Genomic DNA, 23,072 nt, shown 5'->3' with positions numbered 1-23,072 from the left:
GTTTTACCATCAGCTTTCCATTCACATTTCTTTGTACAAGCGTCTCTATACACATGATCGAACGCGGTGCATGACCTTTAATTAACATACTATCGGTAACAGACACAATGGAATCAAATTGATCGACAGAATGCCTAGAAAAACTTCTAGAATATATTTTTCAAAGTAAATTATTAAGATACGAATTATTCAGGCGGGAAACTTAAGCACACCGGCTAGAGTTTTTGGCAGCGTGAACACTCCGTCACCGATACCAAGGAACTGACTCCAGTCACTCCACCTGTAAGACGGGCTACCGCGAGCATGACCGCTAAGGCGGTTCGTAGACCGTTAGTCCTAAGAGATTTTCTTGGGACTGTGAGCTACAGGTCTCTCCGCCTAATGTTCATTATTCTATGGCTAAATATTGAGCAATAAATTCAAATTTTATTGCTTTCTTTCATTCTTTCTGGATTTTATCATGGAATAAATTGTATAACAAAATCATTTGAAAACCATACAGTAAAGTTGTACGCTACTTTCTCTTTCGAGAAAATAAATGCGGATTGCCCAATGTTTACGTTACTACGTAGGAGGTTATCCGCTGTTTTCTTACAAGTAACAGCTGACCACTTCTTCAACGTCAAGCCTGCCACAACAACAACGTACCTAGTAACCTAACAGCTGACCGAAAAGAAGAATGAATAACATACTAAATTTACAGGCCTTTATGCAACATTTTTTTTAATACTTGTAATCGTTTCTGTGCAAATGCTACTAAGGGAATGGATTTTTCATCTCAAAAAGATCTTCTTTTAAAAGAATTCTTGGGATCGGTGAAAGCTTGCCAGGTAAATTAAATATAAAGTGATTGATTATTAATTTATTTTCTAGAGATTTTTATTAATATTTGTATTAACAACTGTGACTTGGTGTAATCATGGTAATAAGCATGTTCTTATATCATGTTGGATTGGATTGCCTGAAACTTCTTAATTATCAAATCCTGTACTGGCTGTACAATTAGCTATGCATGAAACTTTCAGTTTCCAAAATACTAACTTGTGAAACTGGAAATTGGAATAATCTATTTCACTTTTTCATTTTGCTTACAATTTTGCCCAGGATTCCAGAATAATAGGAAACACTGTAACAGACTTAGTTTTCAACTTTTCAGGCTTTCAAAAAAATGGAAAATAACATATGAAAGGAACTTAGGAAGGAAGTACATTTAGCATAAATTTACCTATGTTCATGCAATGATGCAATCATACACTTAATTATTAAATAAGGTACACTATGATATATATACTCACTTAAATATATACTCATTATAACACATACACTTAAATTAGTGAAATATATAACCTACACTCTTCATATTATTTTGTGGCAGCCACAATTCTGCTGCTACTTAACCCATTAATGACGAGAATTATTTTCTGAATTTTTTTTTGGTTCCTTGTGAGAATATTATCATTTGTGATGGTAATAAGCAAAAAATATGTTCATATATTTATTTTTCATTGTATGTGAAAAATTATAGCTTGGTTCCATATGGAACCGCTTGGCATTAACATAACATTTCTTCAAACAACACTTTTTCTGATAGTAAATCAAGCAAGGTTGTTCATAATCGTTAATACGTAATAGTATACGTATTCATAATGGACAATACTGATGATAAACCAATCATGGCAGAATACAATTCAATTTTTAGCATAGAATGCTTCCATTCATTCAAAATGAATAGGAAGGTTGCCCATTTTACGTATGTTTGTGGGTGCGTTGTCAACATTGTTTACGAAGCACTGCATTTGCAGTGCTTCTGACGACACTTTACTGGCCGATGTTGTTGATTGTTGTATTGCACTTCATCAAGGATCGAAGTAGAAGGGTGCACTATAGACCCTGATTGTTTTATTTAGGGTCTCCTGCATTATCACATTTCCTAACAGATATTTCTCAAAATTTATTGCAATAGCCATTCTTTTTTTCAAAAGTTTTTTGAGAAGCTAAATGAAACCAGAATAGATATCACATAGGTATAATAAGTTGGCTTGGGACCAATTGTATCATTTTTATGGGACCAACCCATATTCCAGCCCATGAATAAGTTTCTTTTTCTATTAGATCTGCCGATTGGCTTCAATATCAGAAAACTATCATCTGATTTATCTGCTGCCCAAAGTTTAAAGTTTATAACTAAATCTCACGGGCTAGCCACGTATATGTCGTAGTATAATGTTGCCATGTCGGCCACAGTTGACTTACTTCTCTGTCGATAGTCATTGTTTTCACATTTGGTGATTACTGTTGCTGCAATGACTATTCTCGACAGGCGAGCATAATTGCTAGTGGCTGCGTCATCTGAGTTATCTGAATCTCAGTATGTTTCGTTTGTTGCTGCTTCCGTGAAAGGTTCAGTAGCAAATATTTGATCTTTGTGTTATTCTTCTCTCGAAATCTCAATTATTTCATGTGATGATCTGCCAAAAATACAACTAGAAAAAAGTGACTTGGATGAAAAATTGTATAGTGTTCTACGTACCTACTTCCAAATATATCAATTTTTGGGATATATATACTCCTAACAGCTCTTAAGATAATAGTTCACTAATAAATAACAGAAAAAGTGTAGATCTAAGATCTAAATAAATAATTTCTAAATACAAACAAGTTTTTGAAATACAATGCGTAACTATATCACAAAGTAATCTACTGGGAAAATGATATGACCAGAATGCTTACACTACTGCCGAGCGGTTACATTTGGAACCAGACAAAATATTTCATAATCCAAATGACTTTAGAAACATTATATCACGTAATACCATATACAGAACTAAAAGCACTCTCTTTATCGATAAAATTCTGCATCTAACTTATAAATAATATATTCTTAGAACAAACTACTTACCTTTCTCTGCAATGATGTCAAGCCCTTCTGTCTGACACCCGGTACTTATAATCTTTTAATGTTAACTGAGCAGAGAGTAGTCGGCGCAGCAGAACCAAACATTGCCAGAACACGTACAAGATGTGTATCAAACCTACGCATACACTAGTATATTGATTTGACCATACAATTTTATTATGTATCTATTTTTTTCCGCTGGTTCCAAATGGAACCGCTCGGCATTAATGGGTTAACATTAATTCACCAGCTTTTATCTCTTTTCCTGTTATTGATTTGCATTTTTTCCAGGCCAAGTATGGTAGTAAACAAGAACTAGCTACTGAAGCAGACCCAAGAGTATGCAGCGTGTGCTCCTCCGTTGAGCAGTTTCTCTGCCATGGCATCAAGCTCTCTAATTCAACCGGTCCTTCTGACTCTTCAGTTAGTGCTATAAGGTGAGCATACTTTATTGCCTTCTTGCAGAAAACAAATGAGTCTTACTGTCTTATATGAGTTAGGTACCGTATATCTTTAGTGACAAATGAAAGACCAAATGAATGTTCCTAGAGTAGATTTTGATGACCATTGCCCAATTGACTCAATCCAAATATGCAATGATTGTAAATGTAATCATTGTATTATAATTACAATATATGCTATGAAAATTAACTATATTGCAATTGAAGTAAAATTAAACTACAAATACCTTTATTGTAACTATTATTAGCAATTTCTATTACGTGCTGCTATTCTAACTATAGATTCCATTCTTTTTCAACTGTGAAAATATAGATAGGTTAGTGATGCTAAGTAGGTACATTGAAAGATTTTGCTTGTTTTAGAAAGACATTTTGGTGGATAGTTTTTGCAATAAATTTTCAAATTGTAGTCTATGTCCAGATTCTCAGTTCTCAGAAAACAATTTCAATATTAAAAAATAGCTTTTGAAAAGTAAGTGAAATTTTCAAAAAAGACACCTGGAGACTATGTAAAAGATTATGATGATTTAGCAATGATGAGTACAATGCAAGCAAACAATAATGTATATCTGCTCTAGAATACATAACTTGGAGCTAGTAACCAATAAACATTCAGCTGCTTTTTCTGAAAACATTATTTACTGGCTTTTAAAAGGTTAAATTTTCACTGTGCAATTGAACATCTACAACTGAATGAATAATCTTCATGTAAATTAAACATCATGTTTATATATTCACTACTGTATTTAAATACTACCTTAAACTTGGCATTGTGATAAATTCAACAGAAATATTGAAAGTGTGACATGTTTTTTTTTAAATTTCAAGTTATGAATATTTTCTCTTCTTTGCAGACAGGTGACTGAGTACGTTTCTTCTGGCCTTCAGTTGAGTTTTGGCAGCAGTTCTGACAGCAGTGCCTCCTTATTGCCTCATGGTGATCTTCTGTTATAATTCTAATAAATAAATGAATCTTTTGCTCCTTTGTCTGTATAAGAAACAGTTTACACTGTCAGTACTGCAAAGACTCTCTTTTTTAAGGAATTGTGAATATAGCTCCAATATAAATAGTATAAAATTTTATGCAATTGCTTCACTACACAAATTACTATATAGGCCATAAATTTATATCTATATAAAAAAGTCATTTTTATGTCGGTATAGTTCAAATTTTACAAATTTGATCCGATTTTTGTTCATAGAGTAAAACTGTTCATCATCAGTATTTGTCCGTTACAGCTGTGGCATGGACTTTCATCTCATCACAGCTGACTGCTCACGAGGCATCACGCTTCTTGCGGCTCCGCCATGTAGCCTGCGCCACGGGCAGACTGCGAGCTTGGATCAGAAGTGCTCTCAATGAACACTCAATGGAACGATACCTCAGAGTGAGAGCCGTAGCATAAAGAAACAAATACTTCAGAAACCAATTTTGATTCTCATCACTTCACTACCTTGACATGTTGAACTAATACTTAGCCTGATTTGATGACGTTTTTTTCATTTGTGTTAAACTAGAAGTTGTAGTTTTTGTTTTTAGGGTTTTCTTTTGTCCCTTCGATTATTAATTTCTGTGTACTATGTAATGAGACTTGCTTGCTTTATTCATGTTACAAAATTATTATCAAAGTTTCTTCCATGAAATGTCTTGAGCTAAATTTTGTGAAAAATCTGTTAATTTATAAATCCGGTCAGTTGAAATTGGAAAAACTTTAATTACATTTTTCATAATTGTAAACTGAAAGCTTTTACTCGATTTAAAAGAAATACAAAGATTGGATACTTTTTTGGTGTCATTGCTGAAAGATTTTACTCAAAATTGAAAAGAAAAAATATTTATTTGAAGTTTTTTTGTGTCATTTATTTCGTGGTCACAACTCGTGTGGTTGTTGCCAGATCCTGCTGAGCAATACACTCTCCTTGGAGAAGCACTACGAGCCCTGGGCGTTCCTCAGAGACTCGTCCAAGGTGGCTGAACTGCCGCAACTAGCGCAAGGTATGGCTTCTTATTATTCATAAATTAAAATTACCAGAGCTATTTGGTAGAAAATTTAAACCGCATCAACTTGCGCAAGGTATGGTTTCTTCTTTTTATTCATAAATTAAAATTACCAGAGCTATTAGGTAGAACTTATGAACAGCCTCAAGTTGTTCTAAGTTGGATTTTTTGCTTGTATTCACTATGTAAATTAATTATTATTTTTTTATTAAGCAGATATTTTGAGCTGCCTCAACTTGCACTAGGTCTAATTTTTTGTTTGTATTCATGCATAAAATTAATTAATAAGCATTAATTTTTATTAAAGCTCTATTCGTAGATAGTTTCCTTGTATTAGTTCTAATTATGAGACTGCTTGAAGGGCTTGAGAAATTAGAATTTTTTTGGTATATACTATATTTATTTATATGTATGCTTATAAGTCTTTGAATAATTTAAATAATTCATGTATCATCGATCCACTGACTGCCTTCAAAGCATTGAAAATGAGTGCCGGGTGTTGTTTGCTGAATCTGCAACATTTGATTTTTTCATTTTATCTTATGTTTGCTACTAAACAATTAGCATGAATTTCTTCCTAAGACTTCTTGGTTGTCTAAATTATGTACTAAACTCAATTCTCGGGCACCCATACAAGAACTTTTGCGTTCTTAATTGCATTTAATTTTCCAATCAACAATTTTCCTTCCTTCATGACTGCATTTAACAATCGACGAATAATATATACCCTGAAATTTTCGTGATCACATTACCTTTTCTATTTCTGTTATTGCAGGTCTTGGCAAGATATTCTTCGCGCTTATCATAGACAAGGCCAACATTTGTAAGGACACGGGATGCTCTGAACATCGCTCGTCTCGGTCGTCCGCAGATTTGTCGCTCCACTCTGGTCGCTCCGTTCACCTCGTTGCTGCCTTGCCTAGGAGTAAAAGCCAGGATAAAGGTAATATTTCATTATTTCACATCATATGACTGAACTCTGCCCTTAATTCATGATGGTAATATTAAAAATTATGGGTTTTTCAAGAACTTGAAAGAATATAGGACGTTTAGGAGTACACCTTCAACGTCTGTTTAGAATTCTATAAAATATACTTATAAGTCCTATAAAACCTTTTATGGGGTTTTTATTCTGGTTTCATTGTTCTTTGGGATTCAGTGCTAAACTTGTTTCTCTGTACGACTGAACTGATTAGTTGTGCGGCATTTTGTGATATTTTCAAATGTGACGAATTTACACACAATCGGCATTTTCACTACCTACCAGTCACTATTGCACATCTCAATTGTACATCTGTGACTTGCATCCTTATTCTTTTCTGGTTTTATTTATTTATCAATGGTAAAAAACCTAATATGATAATATCTTTTATTGAATGAAAACAAGTATTCCCCAACGGTGTATGTTGAGATGTTTCCTATGAGCTAAGAACGAGGTTATTAAAATTAGGTATGTCTATGTTATAAAAACGTAAATCAGTAAATAAATATGGCACTTTACAGGGTTGTCTGCTGTTGTGCAAAGGCGTGAACTGAAGCGCAGAAAGAAGAAGGCGCCATCCCAGCTCGTATCTTTTGACGAGGACCCGTCCATCAACCCAGCCAGGTGTCACTCTTCTACTGATGCTGGTAAACTTACGTCTAATTTGACATAGTAATATTTGGCGACAGATATTAGTGATGAAGGAAGACTGCTCTAGGCACATGTTAGTTAAATGATCTTGAGGTAGCCTTGCTTCTTCTGAGTTTTGAAGCATTTGATAGTACGAGAATTAGGTAGGTATGGTTTAAAGCAGTGTTTCCCAAAGTAGGCGATATCTCCCCCTGGAGGCGGTGGAAAGATTTGGGGGGCGGTGAGGAAAAAAAGGGGCTGTAGGGGGGCGGCAGTCCGCGAAGTCGAAGTCTGAAGTTCGTAAGTTTGTTTGACGATTTGTACACAACACATGCAGAACATGACTCAGACTCGAATAAATTTCCACGAGAGAAAAATCACCGTTTGGTAGTTAGGAATTAAAAATTTCGTTCGAATCTGTTCAGTAGTTTGGAACAAATATTTTGATCACTGCGAATTTCTGCCCATATCGTCATAGAACTCCCGAATGAAGGTGAAATTTAAAAATTTTTCACGGGCTAAACATCACCGTTAGGTCCTAGTGAATACGTGTTCAAAGTTTTATCGAGCTGCGTTAATTAGTTTGGGAGATATTCCTTGGTCACTGAATTTGGAGATAGGCCGTGAGACCGGCTGCGAGACCGGCCACGAGTCCGGTCGTAAATTTGTCCGAGCCGTCATGAATTTCTAGTGCTGAAACGGTCAAAACTGTAAACTGTGTGGTTTACTAAGTAGGGTTCTATTTGTGAAATACACGTTTCTATTTAACCTATCTCTTAAAAACTGCAGCGTACTAAATATCAAGAAAGAGGAGTTTGTTTTTATATGTGTCTGTCGGGGAGGGTGCGCTAGCACTTTAACCGCATCGTGACCCATATGTGGGTCACGCGTGTCTGTCTCAACCTGCATCGTGACCCACATATGGTGCACACCCTTAAATTTATAATAATTGATTAAACTTCAATATTAACCTCCTCAATCACATTTTAGGTGTTATAAGTAAAGGATAATGATGACGATAATGTATACTAAGCATATATTTTGCGTGTAGCGAGTAAACATTATTAATCATTCTTCGTTGAACTTGAGTCCTTAGGCGCTCTATGACGAAATGGAATGCTTCAGATTGAAGCATGATACGCACAGATATGGTTTATTTTCGCAAGTGTCGCAATAAGTGTTTATCTTGCAAGTTTTTGAACGGGCTACTTTAGTTCCTTCCGCATTGGCAATTTGGCTGTAGCAAGACAGACATCTCTTCCTCTTCTTTAATTACTCTCCACATCGTGCACCTCTATTGGTGCACGGGGATCGTGACCCCATGTAGCGCACGATGCACAAAATGAACACAGCTTTTACTGTCCACATCATGTACCACATATGTCCCACGAATTTTATAACACCAAATATTTGTACTTACGTTCATAGAGCGACACACAACCTCTCGTCTTCCTGGCTCAATGGTGACTGAAGCAATCGTAGTTTGAACGAGATGCAGACGGGGCATAATGGCGATTCTCGGAGATGCGGTTAAAGTGCTAGAGATTCACAGGGGAGCCAATGGGGGCGCCAGGCTGAACAAGTTTGATAACCACTGGTTCAAAGTAGCGTGTATATCTTGTTTTCTGGGATAATAAATATGATGGAGAAATAAGTTATGAGAATTATTCCTTTCTACGTTAGTAAATTAATCATTCCTTCAAGTGGTACATTTACGTTGGTCTATTCTATTGAGTGAAAAAACTGAATTAGTTTCTATGTATTAATCAGTGACTGTATTTATTAATGCATGTCAACTTCCGACCAGGCTCCACTAAGTCTCAGGACAGTTTAGACCGACACGAGTCCCCCTTGTGGGTGCAGTCCGCCCCCACGACGTGCCTGAACAGCCCCGCGCTGTCGGGGGGCTCGGCGACCCCCTACGCCGACACCATCGACCAGCTCATGGCCTGCAGCGACGACGCCTTCTCGCACCCCGCCGGCCTGGACGTTGCGCTGGATGCTGCTGCGCTGCTCGAGGAAACTAGTGGTGTCGTTAGTTGCACTGAGTCTGTTGCTGGTGTTACTAGTAGCAATGAGTCTGCTGCTGGTGTCACTAGTAGTACTAAATCTGCTCCTGGTGTTGCTAGCAGCAGAGAGTTTGCTGCTGGTGTCAGTAGCAGAGTGAAGACTGCTGCAGAATCTAATTTCAGTGTTACTTGCACCACCAAGTTTGCCGCTGAGTCTGATGCTGGTGTCACTAGGAGCAATGAGTCTGCTGCTGATGTTACTAGCATCAGAAAAGATGTGGGTGAAGTGGACAACCAAAAGAAAAGTCCAAGTGGAGATGGCAACTGTGATGGAAAGGTTGATAAAGATGGCAACTGTGATGGAAAGGTTGATAAAGATGGCAACTATGATAGAAAGGTTGATAAAGATGGCAAATGTGATGGAAAGGCTGATAAAGATGCCGACTGTAATTTTAATTCGAAGCAAAGCGCGATTAAATGTGTGGATTTGGAAAAAATCCTTTGTGCCCCTGTGTTTAGGTGTGAAAACTCTGGTGAATCTCAAGTAAACTTAAGTATATTTCCTAAACATGAGCGTGTGGCTGTAAGTTCTGCAAGTATTCAGAGTAGTGAAAATTGTATACAAAATCTTGAGTCACCTGCTGTACTAGAAGTCGCAGGTTGTAAAAACTCTTTGGATCACGTAGTATCAAATTTACCTGTCGATGACCATTCATCAACTTTAAAGTCAGGTAGCAAACTCTTTAATTGTTCGCACCCTAGACAAGAGATGGACGAATCGCCAATCCAAACTTGCGATGATCTATCTCCGGAATCCAAACAAACATCTTGTACGAATTTATCCGACATCTCCTCCACCTCTTCACTATCAAGAAAGTCTCCTAATCAATTGAATTACTGTACAACGTTTGGTCTTACAAACGATAATCAGCGCGGCAATTCAAGTGGAGCCAAATGTGACAGCCGCTTGTCAGAACTCCATAATGAAGACATGAATGTGAATTGTGCAGAGAATTCATTTTTAACGAGTTCTAGTAATTCCCGTGCATCTGTGAGGCCTGATATTTTAAATGTGATTCATGGCGAAGATACTAGCCATGGTCCGCGTGACCGCAGTACCACTGTAGAAAAACAACATTTTAATAAAACTGCATTTCTTGGCCAACCTTGGTCCGAACGTAGTTCTGTGAAGCCCACATGCGAAGACGATTCTGGCACAAATCGTGCTTCTAACGACCGAATGATTTCCAACGAACGCGTTTGCCTTTATTCAGTCCCAACCTCAGCCTTGTCATATCCTCCCAAACTGCTGGAATCTTCTCAAATTTGTGCCACTGTAAATAATACCTGTGGCGTTGATACATCCACTGATCCCATGTCGCGATCTTACGTTAAGTCCATAAGCCAGGATTCAGAGAGAGGTGGGGGCTGTTACAACGACGTTCTAGAAGAACTGCTCAACGCATATTGCCCAGCGCCTCCTTATTCCTCTCAGCCTTTTAGTTCAATACCAAAGGCACGGGATGGTTATTCTGCTCAGATTCTACCTACTACTGACGATGTTTACTATTCATCGGATCGATCTCTTCAACGTAATTTAGAAACATTTTATCCGTCTGTAGATATATTATTAGATAATCGTGGCTTACCTTCAGTCGGTGTTACTCGGGATTCGTCTCAGTCAATGTCCGGAGTAGATTTAGGCTGCAGAGCAACGAAATCCAATCCAGATTCATCAATCACAATGAGTGTATCTGGACCAAATCATTTACTGTCCAAAAGAAATGATCTTTCTACAATAGAAACACCTCAAAAAACTCTTTGTATAAACTCCCACACTTCAACGGAGTCTTGTAACCATCGTTTGGAGCACACAAGTGTGAAAAATAGCGAGAATGAATCATGTTTGCATGGTGAAATCCGTGTAGGTTTAGAGACTTTTCCTACGGCCTCTGAAGAGGAGCAAGAGGAACATGACCTCAGCAGCTCTCATCATCCAAATGTAACGTCAACATCAATTTCACGTGCATCTTCTACAGCAATAAATGCGTTTAAAACGTCGATTGATGCAGCCAAACCAGCTGAAGAATCGTCACTCCAAACTTCAATATCAGTTACGTCAAACTCGACAGTCCCTTTAATAGCCAAGGGCTCGAATATCCCTGTTCAGTTGTCAAGAAATAGAACAATTTCTCCTAATACAGCTACTATACTTGACCAGTCGTCAAATACTACACAAGTTTTGCCTTTTTCGTCGAGCAAAATAACGATCAAGTCAAGCTCGTCAAGCGTTCCCTCGTCAACAGCAGATCGCTCATCCCTCGGCACCAGAAAAACTCATAATAATTGTAACCGCAGTGAAGGAAGCAGCAGCGACTTGGACTTGGGGTCGCATAAGTCAAGCTTGTCCAACTTGTCGGATGGCAGTGCTTTTTCCAGGTAAATCAGATTCAAGGATAAAAATATTTAAGATCGATATTCATAATGTTTAATTTTTTTAATGTTTCGGTTATATTATTATTGAAGCATGAATTAGTACATATTTAAGTTTGCAGCAGACATATACAGTATATTGAAAATTACATCCTACACTCAATAGAGTGGGCACATCAAGCTCAGTTGAAGTAATTAAACTTTTTTAAGTTTTCATTAATGGCGTTGCTTTTTTCAGCGATGCCGAGGCTTCAAAATCTGAGCTATTAAACAAACGCGTGACTGCTTCCGCTAGCGCTGCTGCAGAGCCTCCGTTGGCGGTGAGTTAGGCCATTTCTGTTAAATTTTGGTACCATTTCTGTTCAAACTTGATTCTTCTTCTGTAAAAATTCTGTTCGCTATCTGTTCCAGTTTTGCAACATTTCTGTTTAAAATTTTCAAAATGTATTTTTAAATTTGTTTCTATATCTAGTAAAATTACTATAACTACGGTACTATTCAATTTTGATTATATATTTTTTCATATTTGTTATCATTTCTGTTCAAGCTTTGTTCCTTTTCTATTCAAATTTGGCACAAGTTTTTAAAAATTTTATCAGCCACTCAAGTTCGTGCGACTTTTATTGAGCTTAGTGAAAAAACTTCTAAATCCTCCAAAATTTATCATAACGGCAAATTTTTTCATAATATTTGGATAATAAAGACACCTTTAAAACTTACTGGCTATATGGTAGATAAGTAACATTGTTAGAGTAACATTGCTTGCCGCTAGCTTTATCGTTACGATTATTTTTTGTGTGTATTTTCCAGACAGTCGAAAGTGTTTCTGCTGTCGTCACTACTTCTAGCTTCTCCACGTTGTCAATAGGTTTGTCTAAACTCATGTGTTAATGATCCATTGAATTCTATGTAACTTTATATTAATCGAAACATTGCCATCATCTGCTACAAGTAAATGGTTTTCAATATATAATTCCATCGATTTTGCACGGTCGCATTAACTATAATCGCTTTGAATACCTACTTGTCCATTAAATATAACCATCAATTATATCTGCCAAATAAATGATCAGTTGTTACATTTTTACCGGCCAAATTTTTTTGTGAGTTAGATTATAGACGCGATCAAAAATTGTATAGTATGCGGCCAGTGCGTTTTCGTTTGTGTTCTGCTCCATTTTTAATTGAAATGTGCATGTAATTGTAATGCGTGTGGGCATTGCGGGTAATGTGTAGCGTGTAGCGGGAATTGTATTTAAAGTGCATTGCGTGCAATTATAGTTGATACGTTATTTTTTTACTTGCCGTGATTAATTTAAATTCTAGCATCAATAAGGCTCTAATTTCACTTAAAATGCAAAGGCCAAATATATATTAAGGTTGGAATTGAAATTGAGTTGAAATATTTATTACATCTTGCCGTGAATTATTATCGTGAGCCAAACTGCTTTGCTATTAATGTGATTAAGGTTTAACATTAAAATTAAATGTGATGTTCTGTTCGTATTTTTATATCTGTGTGTTCTATAATATCTCGTATATCATTTCTTGTGTATCATATCATATGTATGATAGATATCTCATGTATAGTATCTCGTGTATAATATCTTATGTATTAAATCTTGTATTAAACAGAAGAGCTTCGCACCGCTATACTTGACTTAAGCCAGCGTCGTGAAGCGTGTGAGAAGCGGAGGCGAAGCGCTGAAGAGCGCGCTGAAGCTGCTGAAGCTGAGAGCGAGGAGCTCAAGAAAGAACTCAGTGAAATGAAGAGCAAGGCTGAAGCTTGCTCTCTAGAAGCGACTCTCAGAGAAGAGGCTCTCAAGAGGTTCGTGATGGGTTCTTGCAGTTTTATTCATTAATGGTTCTCACCCTTGATTTTCATTTTGCTTATATCGCTACTTCTTACGCAACAAATTTTGCGTTTTAACCTTTCCGAAGTTTAATTTGTTGATGTTCCGTTTTTAGTACCTCTGTAACTTTTATCGCTACTTCACATGCAACTAATTTCGCTTCAAGTGTGATAAAATTAGAAAATTACCTACCAACGATTTTCCTTCATCTATTAAATTCATCTACATATTTGTGTGCAGAGAGAACGGCTTACTGAGGAAGCAACTGGGCAAATATATCAGCGCCGTACAGTTGCTGAAGCGCAAGCCTGATGACGACACTGCAGCTAATACAACTGTAGCAGATGTTGCAAATGTAGCAGCTGGTACAAGTGTAGCGGCTGGCACATATGTAGCAGCTGGTGCAAGTGTAGCAGATGAACTAGTTGTGGGTGCAGAGCTGCGACCACAGCTAGCGCTGCCACCACCACCCAAGTATCGGGACTACCATGCAGAAGCTGAGGCCTACGAGAACAAACTTATCCAGGTATGCTGGTCCTTGTAGTTTGTAACACTCATTTTGGTGTGGTTGTTGCTAGTGGTGCTTGTATATGAGGCCAGTACACGGGGCCACTAGTGGCGGCCAGTACGACTGTTGTATGCTAATTGCTACAATTATCACGCTACTGGCCTCGTGTGAAGGGTTACGTGGTCTTTCTGTGGCCACATTTGAAGCACTCTCCCTAATGGTATCGTTACACTAATCATCTAATAATAATATATAATAAAATGCTACAAATATTTCAGGTTGCTGAGATGCATGGCGAACTCTTTGAATTCAGTGAACGACTGCAGAAGATAATTCGAGTTCGCGAAGCACAGGTAAATTTTTATTCATTTTATTTAGATCAGGTCATTCATTGTCAATATTTTTGCATGAAATTGTTGTTCGAGAAAAGCATTTTTCTCCTTTTTTACATTGCGAAAAATAAATTTCATCCCATTCTCTGTTATTTAATTAAAAATCGAATTGTATCATGATTTCACAGTGCATTTTTCTCCTCTCTATGGGCATTGAAAAGTACCAATTAAATGGATAGTATATTTTATTTTAATGGAACCATAGAGTGAAACCACTAGTACCTAAAATAACGCGTGGAAATTATTTCCAGGGGAACCTAGGGGAACCATATTTTATTTCACGTATTTCCACTTATTTATATTATTTATTTAATTATTAAATTTATTTTTAATGTGTGTTGTATTAATTCAGATCGCTTCACTGCGGCGCGAGCTTGTCTCTCTCAGAGGCCCCTTACCGGACCACCCGTCTCTGGAGGCGCACCTACAGCGCCTTTAATTATTAATAATTATTAATTTATTTTTAATGTGTGTTGTATTAATTCAGATCGCCTCGCTGCGGCGCGAGCTTGTCTCTCTCAGAGGCCCCTTACCGGACCACCCGTCTCTGGAGGCGCACCTACAGCGCCTTTAATTATTAATAATTATTAATTTATTTTTAATGTGTGTTGTATTAATTCAGATCGCCTCGCTGCGGCGCGAGCTTGTCTCTCTCAGAGGCCCCTTACCGGACCACCCGTCTCTGGATGTGTATCAGGTGAGTTCTGATCAGCACCACGTGTATCAGGTGAGTTCTGATCAGCACCACGTGTATCAGGTGAGTTCTGATCAGCACCGCGTGTATCAGGTGAGTTCTGACCAGCACCATGTGTATCAGGTGAGTTCTGACCAGCACCACGTGTATACTTGAACAAGCACACATATCAGTTTGGATGAAAAACCCTAAACTAACAGATTTACCTTGTATAATTCTGGTTATATTTTTAGAAACGTTGCAAGTTACCAGAATTTATATGAACTATCATTCCTAGAATTATATCCTTGTTCTTCCTTATGTGTACAAAACGTTAGGTAAGTGCAGTGATTCATACGTCGCCCTGTGAGAGCCGGTGAGCACGACGCCTTCCTGTAGGAGGAGTAGCACAAGGTTGCAGAATGTGGACGAAAAGAAGCCTTTATAAACTGGTCTCCGAGGGTGGTAAAGACGATATGAAAGGGTGAAAAGAAACAAACAAGTTTGCTATTATTATAGATACCAACAAAGGAGCCTATATTTTATTTATTATAATACATTGCAAAGGTTAAGTGTCTTAACATTGCAGGTTTATGTGCGGATTGTGGACGACGAGTGGACAATTTACCGCCGCTTCGCGCACTTCCACGAACTGCAGCGTCGCCTGCAGAAGACCTACCCTGCAGTGAGGAGGATACCTTTCCCCAGCAGGAAACCCTTCGGCTACAAGGTGATGTGATGCACTTACACTCAAGGGAATGAGTCAGACTTTGTCCAAATAGTGATGCAATTCTCGCCCTTCGGTGTGTCATCCTGACCCAGTTTGGCTTGGAAAAAGGAAGGTATCAGTGTTTAGCTTGTTCTATGCGATCGTGTATTGTGTGAATTTAATAATTTGGACAGCATTACCCATTCATTTTCTTTTACGAAAGTTTTTCGCCGCGTTACTCAATGCAACCTGCTAGACTATGCATGTTTCTTCTATCATAAATGTTGTGCATGTATAATTTATATTGTACCGCTTATACAGTTAATCTTGTTGCAGTCGTGTAACATTACCACTAACAAAGACGTGTGCTGGTGCAGTCATCACTAATAAAGACGTGTGCTGGTGCAGTCATCACTAAGAAAGACGTGTGCTGGTGCAGTCATCACTAACAAAGACGTGTGCTGGTGCAGTCATCACTAACCAAGACATGTGCTGGTGCAGTCATCACTAACAAAGACGTGTGCTAGTGCAGTCATCACTAACAAAGACACATGTATGTGCAGGATGACAGCGTAGTGTCAGCTCGGCGCAGTCAGCTACAGGAGTTCCTACGACGCGTTGTCAACCTGTTGCTGACATGTTGCCCGCAGCTGGCAGCCTCCCCTGACAAGACCACGCTCACCGCCCTCCTGCCTTTCCTTGCGTCAGTGCACGTCACTGCTTTACATTTGTTTTAGCGTTTAAATTAATACTTAAGTTCTAATTAAATGTGAAAAGAAATGAAGATAAGTGACATTCATTTTACCTTTTTAAATTATCTAAGTTATAATTAATTTATTATAAATGTGAAAAAGAAATGATGATAAGTGACATTTATTTTACCGTTTCTAATTAATATCTAAGTTCTAATTAAATGTGAAAAAAATGATGATAAGTGATATTTATTTTACCGTTTTAAATTATCTAAGTTCTAATTAATTTATTATAAATGTGAAAAAGAATTGATGGCAAGTGACATTTATTTTACCCTTTTAAATTACCTACCTAAGTTATAATAAGGTATATTATAATTGTGAAAAAGAAAAGATGATAAGTGTTTTTTTGTTCTGTTTCATTGTGATTTGTATTTTTTTTCATTTATGATTGTGATTTATTTATTTTTTATTTTTATACCAAATTTTTTCGCAGTTGTAATTATAAAAGTATAATCCTAATGAAATTCAGAAGAAATGAATGGAAGTTGTTTTTTGTGCTCCGATGTATTGATTTTTTTTTTGTTTTAGAGAAACTTACAACATTTGCCTAGTAAATTATTGGTTCAAATTATCAAAGTTGCCTTTAATTATAGTAAAATGATTGACACTTGTGATAAAAAAAATTTGTATTCTGTTCTTTTTTATTACACTTTTTCTTGTTAAAGATTAATGTAATAATTTTTTGTGTAGGAGCGTCTCGAACGAGAAGCAAAAGCGAGGGAAATGATTAAGGAAATATGAGATAATAGAGCAGCAATTTAATGAAATATCATTGATATAATAAATTATTCTCAATGATCAAGGTAATAGAAATTTATCAAGAATTTAAAAAGGTGAGAAGTTCTGGACTGTCAAATGATGTTGTTTGTGATGTGCAGAGAGAACATCACCAACAACGTCACCGCCACATCCCGCCCCTTACAGCCGCAGTACAGCGGCCTCTGATGACGTCACTTGCAGCTGTAACGTCGCTTGCAGCTGTAACGTCACTTGCAGCTGTAACGTCACTTGCAGCTGTAACGTCACTTGCAGCTGTAACGTTACTTGCAGCTGTAACTTATTTATCTTCATTTAGACTTCTACTGGAGGGAGGAATTCCTAGACCAAACCACGGAATCACACTGAATTATTCGTTTTTTAATCAAGATCTCTCATTTTTGCTGAATAATTGTACCTCATTCATATTTGTACATTATTATCGATATTTGTATGTGTAATGGCCTTTTTCAACTTCTTAATTCATTTTATTTTATTTTTCCAATTAATTTAATTGATTTGTTTTTAACTCACTTCGCCTGTCTCTCCAATTTTAATTCTTCCCTCTTTCTAAACTCCACCAAACTGTTGGCTCGTCAATAGCATTCAATAAAATTGCTTTACCTCTTGAATGACAAATTCCGGCTTTTTAGCGCATTTTCTCATTTATGGAAAAAAGGCGCTATTGTGCTCGTCATGTCCGTCCGTTTATCCGTCTGTCCGTCCGTGACTTCACGTTTTCGTCGACGAGAAAATGCGCTCTCTGTCACTCACTGCAGTGAGTACTGAGTTATATTTTTAAAATCCATTTCCTTCATCACATAAATGAAAATTTTAATCGAATTTGTAAATACAATTCATTTTCAATTGTCATCGCAATGAATCGACGTGCTGTCCACCAAGAATCTCATGTCCAATAGTTATGATTTATTAATAAATATGTCTTATAATATTTTGTATATCGTATTAACGTGTTGGATGCGTTATTTTAATGTGTTGATATATTTTTGGGAGGAATTTCTGTTTGGAAACATCATCGGAAACATTGCAAGAAATAATTGTGACTTTTATTGTTATTTATAATTGTTTTTTATTAATTTTGCATTTATGTGCGTCATCTTGACCAAGGTTAGCCAGGAAAATGACGTATCAGGCAAGTTAGTCACTATTTGGACAATGTTATTATATCCCATCCATTTATGTATTTATATCACTTGTTTGCTTAAATCGCAAATTAACTAAGAATTTAAAAGCAAAGAAAAGTCCACAAAAATTCATATCTTTATAGAAAACGTTTCGGAGACCAGCTCCATCGTCAGTTCGTAGAATCTAGAATCACGAATCAGAAGTTGTATATCCATTTATGTATATCCCATATATCCATACATGCTGAGGTGGTTTAAACTAATATAATTTTGTCATCTGAAATCGATGAGTATTTTTTCCAAATTTTATTTTTAAGGGAATTTCGATTTTTCTGTACCATCGGAGACTCGAGTGTATTATTTAATGATATTATATGTGTATTGAGAGATTTATTATTTGTATATCCTAAGTAATATAGCATAGAAATGAATCTCTACCTTGTTATGAATTAAATATTGACAGATTCTGTTGCTCATTTCTTACTGTGATTTGTTTGCATGTGTATAATATTATTTAATTGCTCAGTTATTTATTATTAATGTTCTTAATGTACTAGCAGATTAGCCCTGTGTTGCCGGGAATAATTGTTAATCCTTTCAATTTTTTTATACCGTCGTCCCGATAGCCGATAGAAAATTATTCTCCGTTTTTCAAACTAAATATATGTACAACAATACAAAAATTTAAATTTAAATTTTGTATTTCGGATCCAATTATTGCCTCTCTCTGCAATGCCTCTCTCTTATCCATTTGAGAATAAATGTTCAGGTCAGGGACCATACTTTCAAAACTCGCTAAGTGAACGTAAGTACTTACGCTCTATTTTCTTGTCTATGATTGGTGGATTTTGCTTGAATGTCCGTCAATGATTGGCTGATGAACTTACGATCTCTTAACTTTTTTTGAAAGTATAGGCCCAGGAAAATATCTCGACAGGATAGGCTTACAACACAACCTCTAAAACACAAACTTCGTTAAATATATACAATAATATATTTTTTTGATATTTTATCTCATTTCTTCAACTTTGACCAGTTCAAAATTCGCCCGTGACCAAAGAAATACTCTCTCTTTACTTTATCTCCCTTTATTCCATATTCATGTAAAGTTAATACCTCGATGTAATTAATCTTTGACTGCATTTTGTAGAGATCATAACATGTGAATATCTACGAAAAAATTACTTGTTTTGAATTTTTATTTAAACAAGGGTGGTTGATGACCAGAGAATTCGTTGATTTAAATTTTCAGGGTCGAATAATATTCTTCAAAAGACGTTGGTTTATCAAAATGGAGGCTCTAGGAAGTAATTTTAATTTATTAACGACATTCCAAATGTGACAACATTATTTTCAAGTTATAGTAAGCATTGAATACAGAAATTTTGGTGAAAATAAGTACATGAGACACAACACGAAAATTTAGAACCGTGATACAACACGAAAATTACTCACGATACAACACGAAAATAAGGAACCGTGAAAATTATTCTGAAACAATCGTATTCGGGAAAATCCGGTAGTTGCGATAGTTGAAATCTCCAGCTATCCGATTTTCTATCGGACCGCTGGAGTCCAATGCGTAGAGATGGGGGGTTCAGCTATCGTCGGTCGGATGATGTCGGGCCGCTGCAGGATGACGATGCTGGTGGGTTCCTCCAGCACAGTGCGCTTGTCGGTCTCGTTGTGTTTGACGAGAAATAATTTATTTTTCGAAAATACTATACTAGACGTTATCTAGTATAGAATCTTCGGCATTGAATAATGGGCCTTGATTTCTAGAACATTATAGAGCTGTTGTCTATCTCAGCTATCAATCTCACAACTAACGGGTTTGTCTGAAGTTTGAGATTGTTTCGGAGTTATTTCCAGAGTTCCAAATTTTCATATTGTATCATATTTACGTGTATCATGTACTTATTTTCACCGAAATTTCTGTATGGAATGCATCCTATAACTTGAAAATGAATGTTGGCACATTCGAAACGTCGTTAATAAATTAAAATTACTTCCATGAACCTGCATTTTGATCTACCAACGTCATATGAAGAATATTGTTCGGTCCTAAAAATTTAAATCAATGAATTCTCTGGCCATTAACCATCCGTGTTTAAATAAGCTTATTCTGCCATCTAGGAATATATTCTTATTTGTAGCTTTAAGGCTCTCGTGCTGGTGAGATAACGCACGTTATTTATTCATTATGTTTGTTCAATTGAACATTTAATTCAGTCAGCTAACTGGCCTTCTGTAAGTTCGATTTAATATTTAATTCAGTCCACTGTATGTACATGTTTAATATTTTATTTTCATTGGTTTAATTTGATATAAAATGTCAGAATTTTTATTTCGAAGCATAATTTTATCAGTGCGATAAATGTGCCATCGTCTCGTATACTGAGATAGGTATATATTTATATATAATATTGTATCCATATAATTTCTCGTAAATATAACATGAACTTTGAACCTGCGTTACAATATTTATAATAATCAAGCCATGTTATTTTGGTAAAAAATCATTATCTCTGGATTTGCGTGCTAATTTTAAAATTATTTTGAATAGTTGAAATTAAATCGAACATTTCTGGTGACTCCGATCTGCGTATTTTAGAATCGTATATTTTCAAAGAGAAGACTAGTTTAAATGCAGCCTTCAGCTGATATCCACTAGAAATTGAGGATGGATAGCTTTTGCCAGTTTCTTTTTTTTATTTCACTTTCTAACTTTATGTTTTGTTTACAAGTTTAGTTTTTAACTTCTCTGTGTTTTTTTTTTCAAATATCCACTGTATTAACTTCTGTTTTTTTCTGTTCTAGACGTTTTTCTGTTCTAGATTTTTCTAATTGACTGTGGAGCTGGACTCCAAAACGTTTTAAATAGGGATAATGTGATTTTGTATGGAGTGAGTATTCTTTACTTTTAAAATTTTTAGTGAATATTTTCTAATAGTATCCTAAGATTTACGCTTCTAAATCCATTAAAAACTTCGCAGTTTTTTCCAAAAAAGGATAATAATTTTGTTTTGAAGAGTATTAATTTTTTTATTCAGGAGAAGCAAATATCGAGAAGAGATTATATAAGAAACTGTCTCGCATTCCATTACCTTCATATTTGATCATAAACATATGATCCGTCGTAATTATTTTTTATGTTCAGTTATAATTGGCGAGTTAATAACATTTGTAATCGATTGTACTTATTTATTACGTAAATTATAATAATAAGCTACGAATTATATAGAAACCATTAAACTTTTGATGCATGTTCCCAACGTTGACATTCCTCTCTGTAAATATCCTGGTTAATTGGAATAAAATATTTTGTAATTACAATTGTACAATATTTGTATTGCGCAGTTCATTATTATTCTGTAATAATGGTTCATTAGACATACGGAAATAAACTGTTAATAAGGAGACATAGAGCGACATTGCAGCTGCAAAGAAAATACCGATTCTATAAGAAAAGAGTAAAATCTCAATCCATGAGTGTATTGTGTCGGTCAATTTGTATCGATGCTAAAGACTTAGATTAAGGTTAGACTTCAAAAGAGAGTTTCTAAAATACAATAATTCTCCGTTGTGTCTGTACCCTAAATTGCAACGCATTGAAGGAAATCTGTTGAATTAGTTGAATCCTTGAATATTTATTGCATTCATTGAGAGGCAGTTGTTTTAATTCCCAAATGAATGACTTGAACCCTCGTGTAATTTAATGTTGTGCTATGGCATGACTGGTAATGTGACTCGTCGTTTAATTCAACTCATTTTCAAACTTAAAGGCATTTGGATTAATTGATTAATAAATTTAAATACTCTAAAGGAATGATAAAACAAAATATATCAAATTACAAGGCAAACATGATGATACTGCCTAGCCAAGCTTGACATCTAAGCCTCTATTTATTTTGCTGAATCATACATAACAAGCGCTGCTCAAGTTGCAAATCAGACGACATGGATATTGGATTCATATCGAGAATTATTCAACATGCGTTAGTAATCTCCAATACATTAAATTATATATGCTTATAAAAGAACGTTAGGTTTATTCTGTAACTAAGCGAATGACATGCCTTAAGAAGGAACGTTGGCTAAATTCTTTAACTAAGCGAATGGCTTACTTTATAGTGACATATTGAAGCTCGTCAATCGAGGTTTGCACAACGCGTTCAATAACCGTAAAGCTCGCTATAGCGATCACAGAGCTGTGGATTGTCAAGTGAATAATAACTCGTTTTTCCCTAGCAAACGTTCTAAACAAACAGCGTATTCCAAATACCTAGATACGTTACTCAGGATTGGACCATCGGGCCACGGTATAGAGGAAGCCAGACCCAACTTAACCATTCATGTTGTACAAACATCAGAAACAATCCAACCCAGCGTTAACAACCAGGCTATAAATCCAGCTCGATCTATCTCAATAATTTTTTATTATACCCAGCGTTTTGTTCCAAGATGTGAATAAACCTAGACTGTCAATTATCACTTCCAATTGTCACACATGACTGCTTGTTATTTATAATGACTTTAACATCTATGATCATCTACCGAATGGCAATGTTTTAATGTAATTATACGTATTCTTAAAATTCTGTATTACGTGCCAATACCTTCAGGTGATGACTGCCATATACACTTCATAAAAGTCATATACGTTTCATACGCGCAACTTTCAATCCAGGGCTCAATGAGAAGACTACCATAACCTACAATATCGAAAATCCTTCAAAGCTTGGAATTCTAAAGCGAGAGGAGAAAGGGGGTCGAAGGTGTAAAAGGTTGACAAATATGTGAAGGGGAAATACTCGTCAAAAACTCCATAAAATTGTCATTCTACAGCAAGATACTACGACAATAAGTAT

General features: G+C 36.1%; 1 protein-coding gene across 1 annotated transcript; it reads left to right on the top strand.

Annotated features, from left to right (window-relative positions):
• The first annotated feature begins 657 nt into the window (after positions 1 to 657).
• On the top strand, positions 658 to 17,752 carry LOC108671630. Its single transcript, XM_018159197.2, has 18 exons — positions 658 to 830; positions 3,188 to 3,333; positions 4,212 to 4,294; positions 4,597 to 4,745; positions 5,254 to 5,353; positions 6,132 to 6,299; positions 6,860 to 6,985; positions 8,776 to 11,416; positions 11,649 to 11,730; positions 12,221 to 12,278; positions 13,046 to 13,238; positions 13,504 to 13,789; positions 14,050 to 14,124; positions 14,651 to 14,727; positions 14,821 to 14,980; positions 15,426 to 15,566; positions 16,109 to 16,248; positions 17,179 to 17,752. The coding sequence occupies exons 1-18, from the start codon at positions 765 to 767 to the stop codon at positions 17,243 to 17,245; spliced, it is 4,758 nt and encodes a 1,585-aa protein (XP_018014686.2). The 5' UTR covers positions 658 to 764; the 3' UTR covers positions 17,246 to 17,752.
• The last annotated feature ends 5,320 nt before the right edge of the window (positions 17,753 to 23,072 follow it).

This window comes from Hyalella azteca, unplaced genomic scaffold, assembly GCF_000764305.2.
Source record: "Hyalella azteca isolate HAZT.00-mixed unplaced genomic scaffold, Hazt_2.0.2 contig6947, whole genome shotgun sequence".
Lineage (NCBI taxonomy): Eukaryota > Metazoa > Arthropoda > Malacostraca > Amphipoda > Hyalellidae > Hyalella > Hyalella azteca.
The sequence above is the reverse complement of the archived record's forward strand: the minus strand, read 5'-3'. Positions and strand labels throughout refer to the sequence as shown.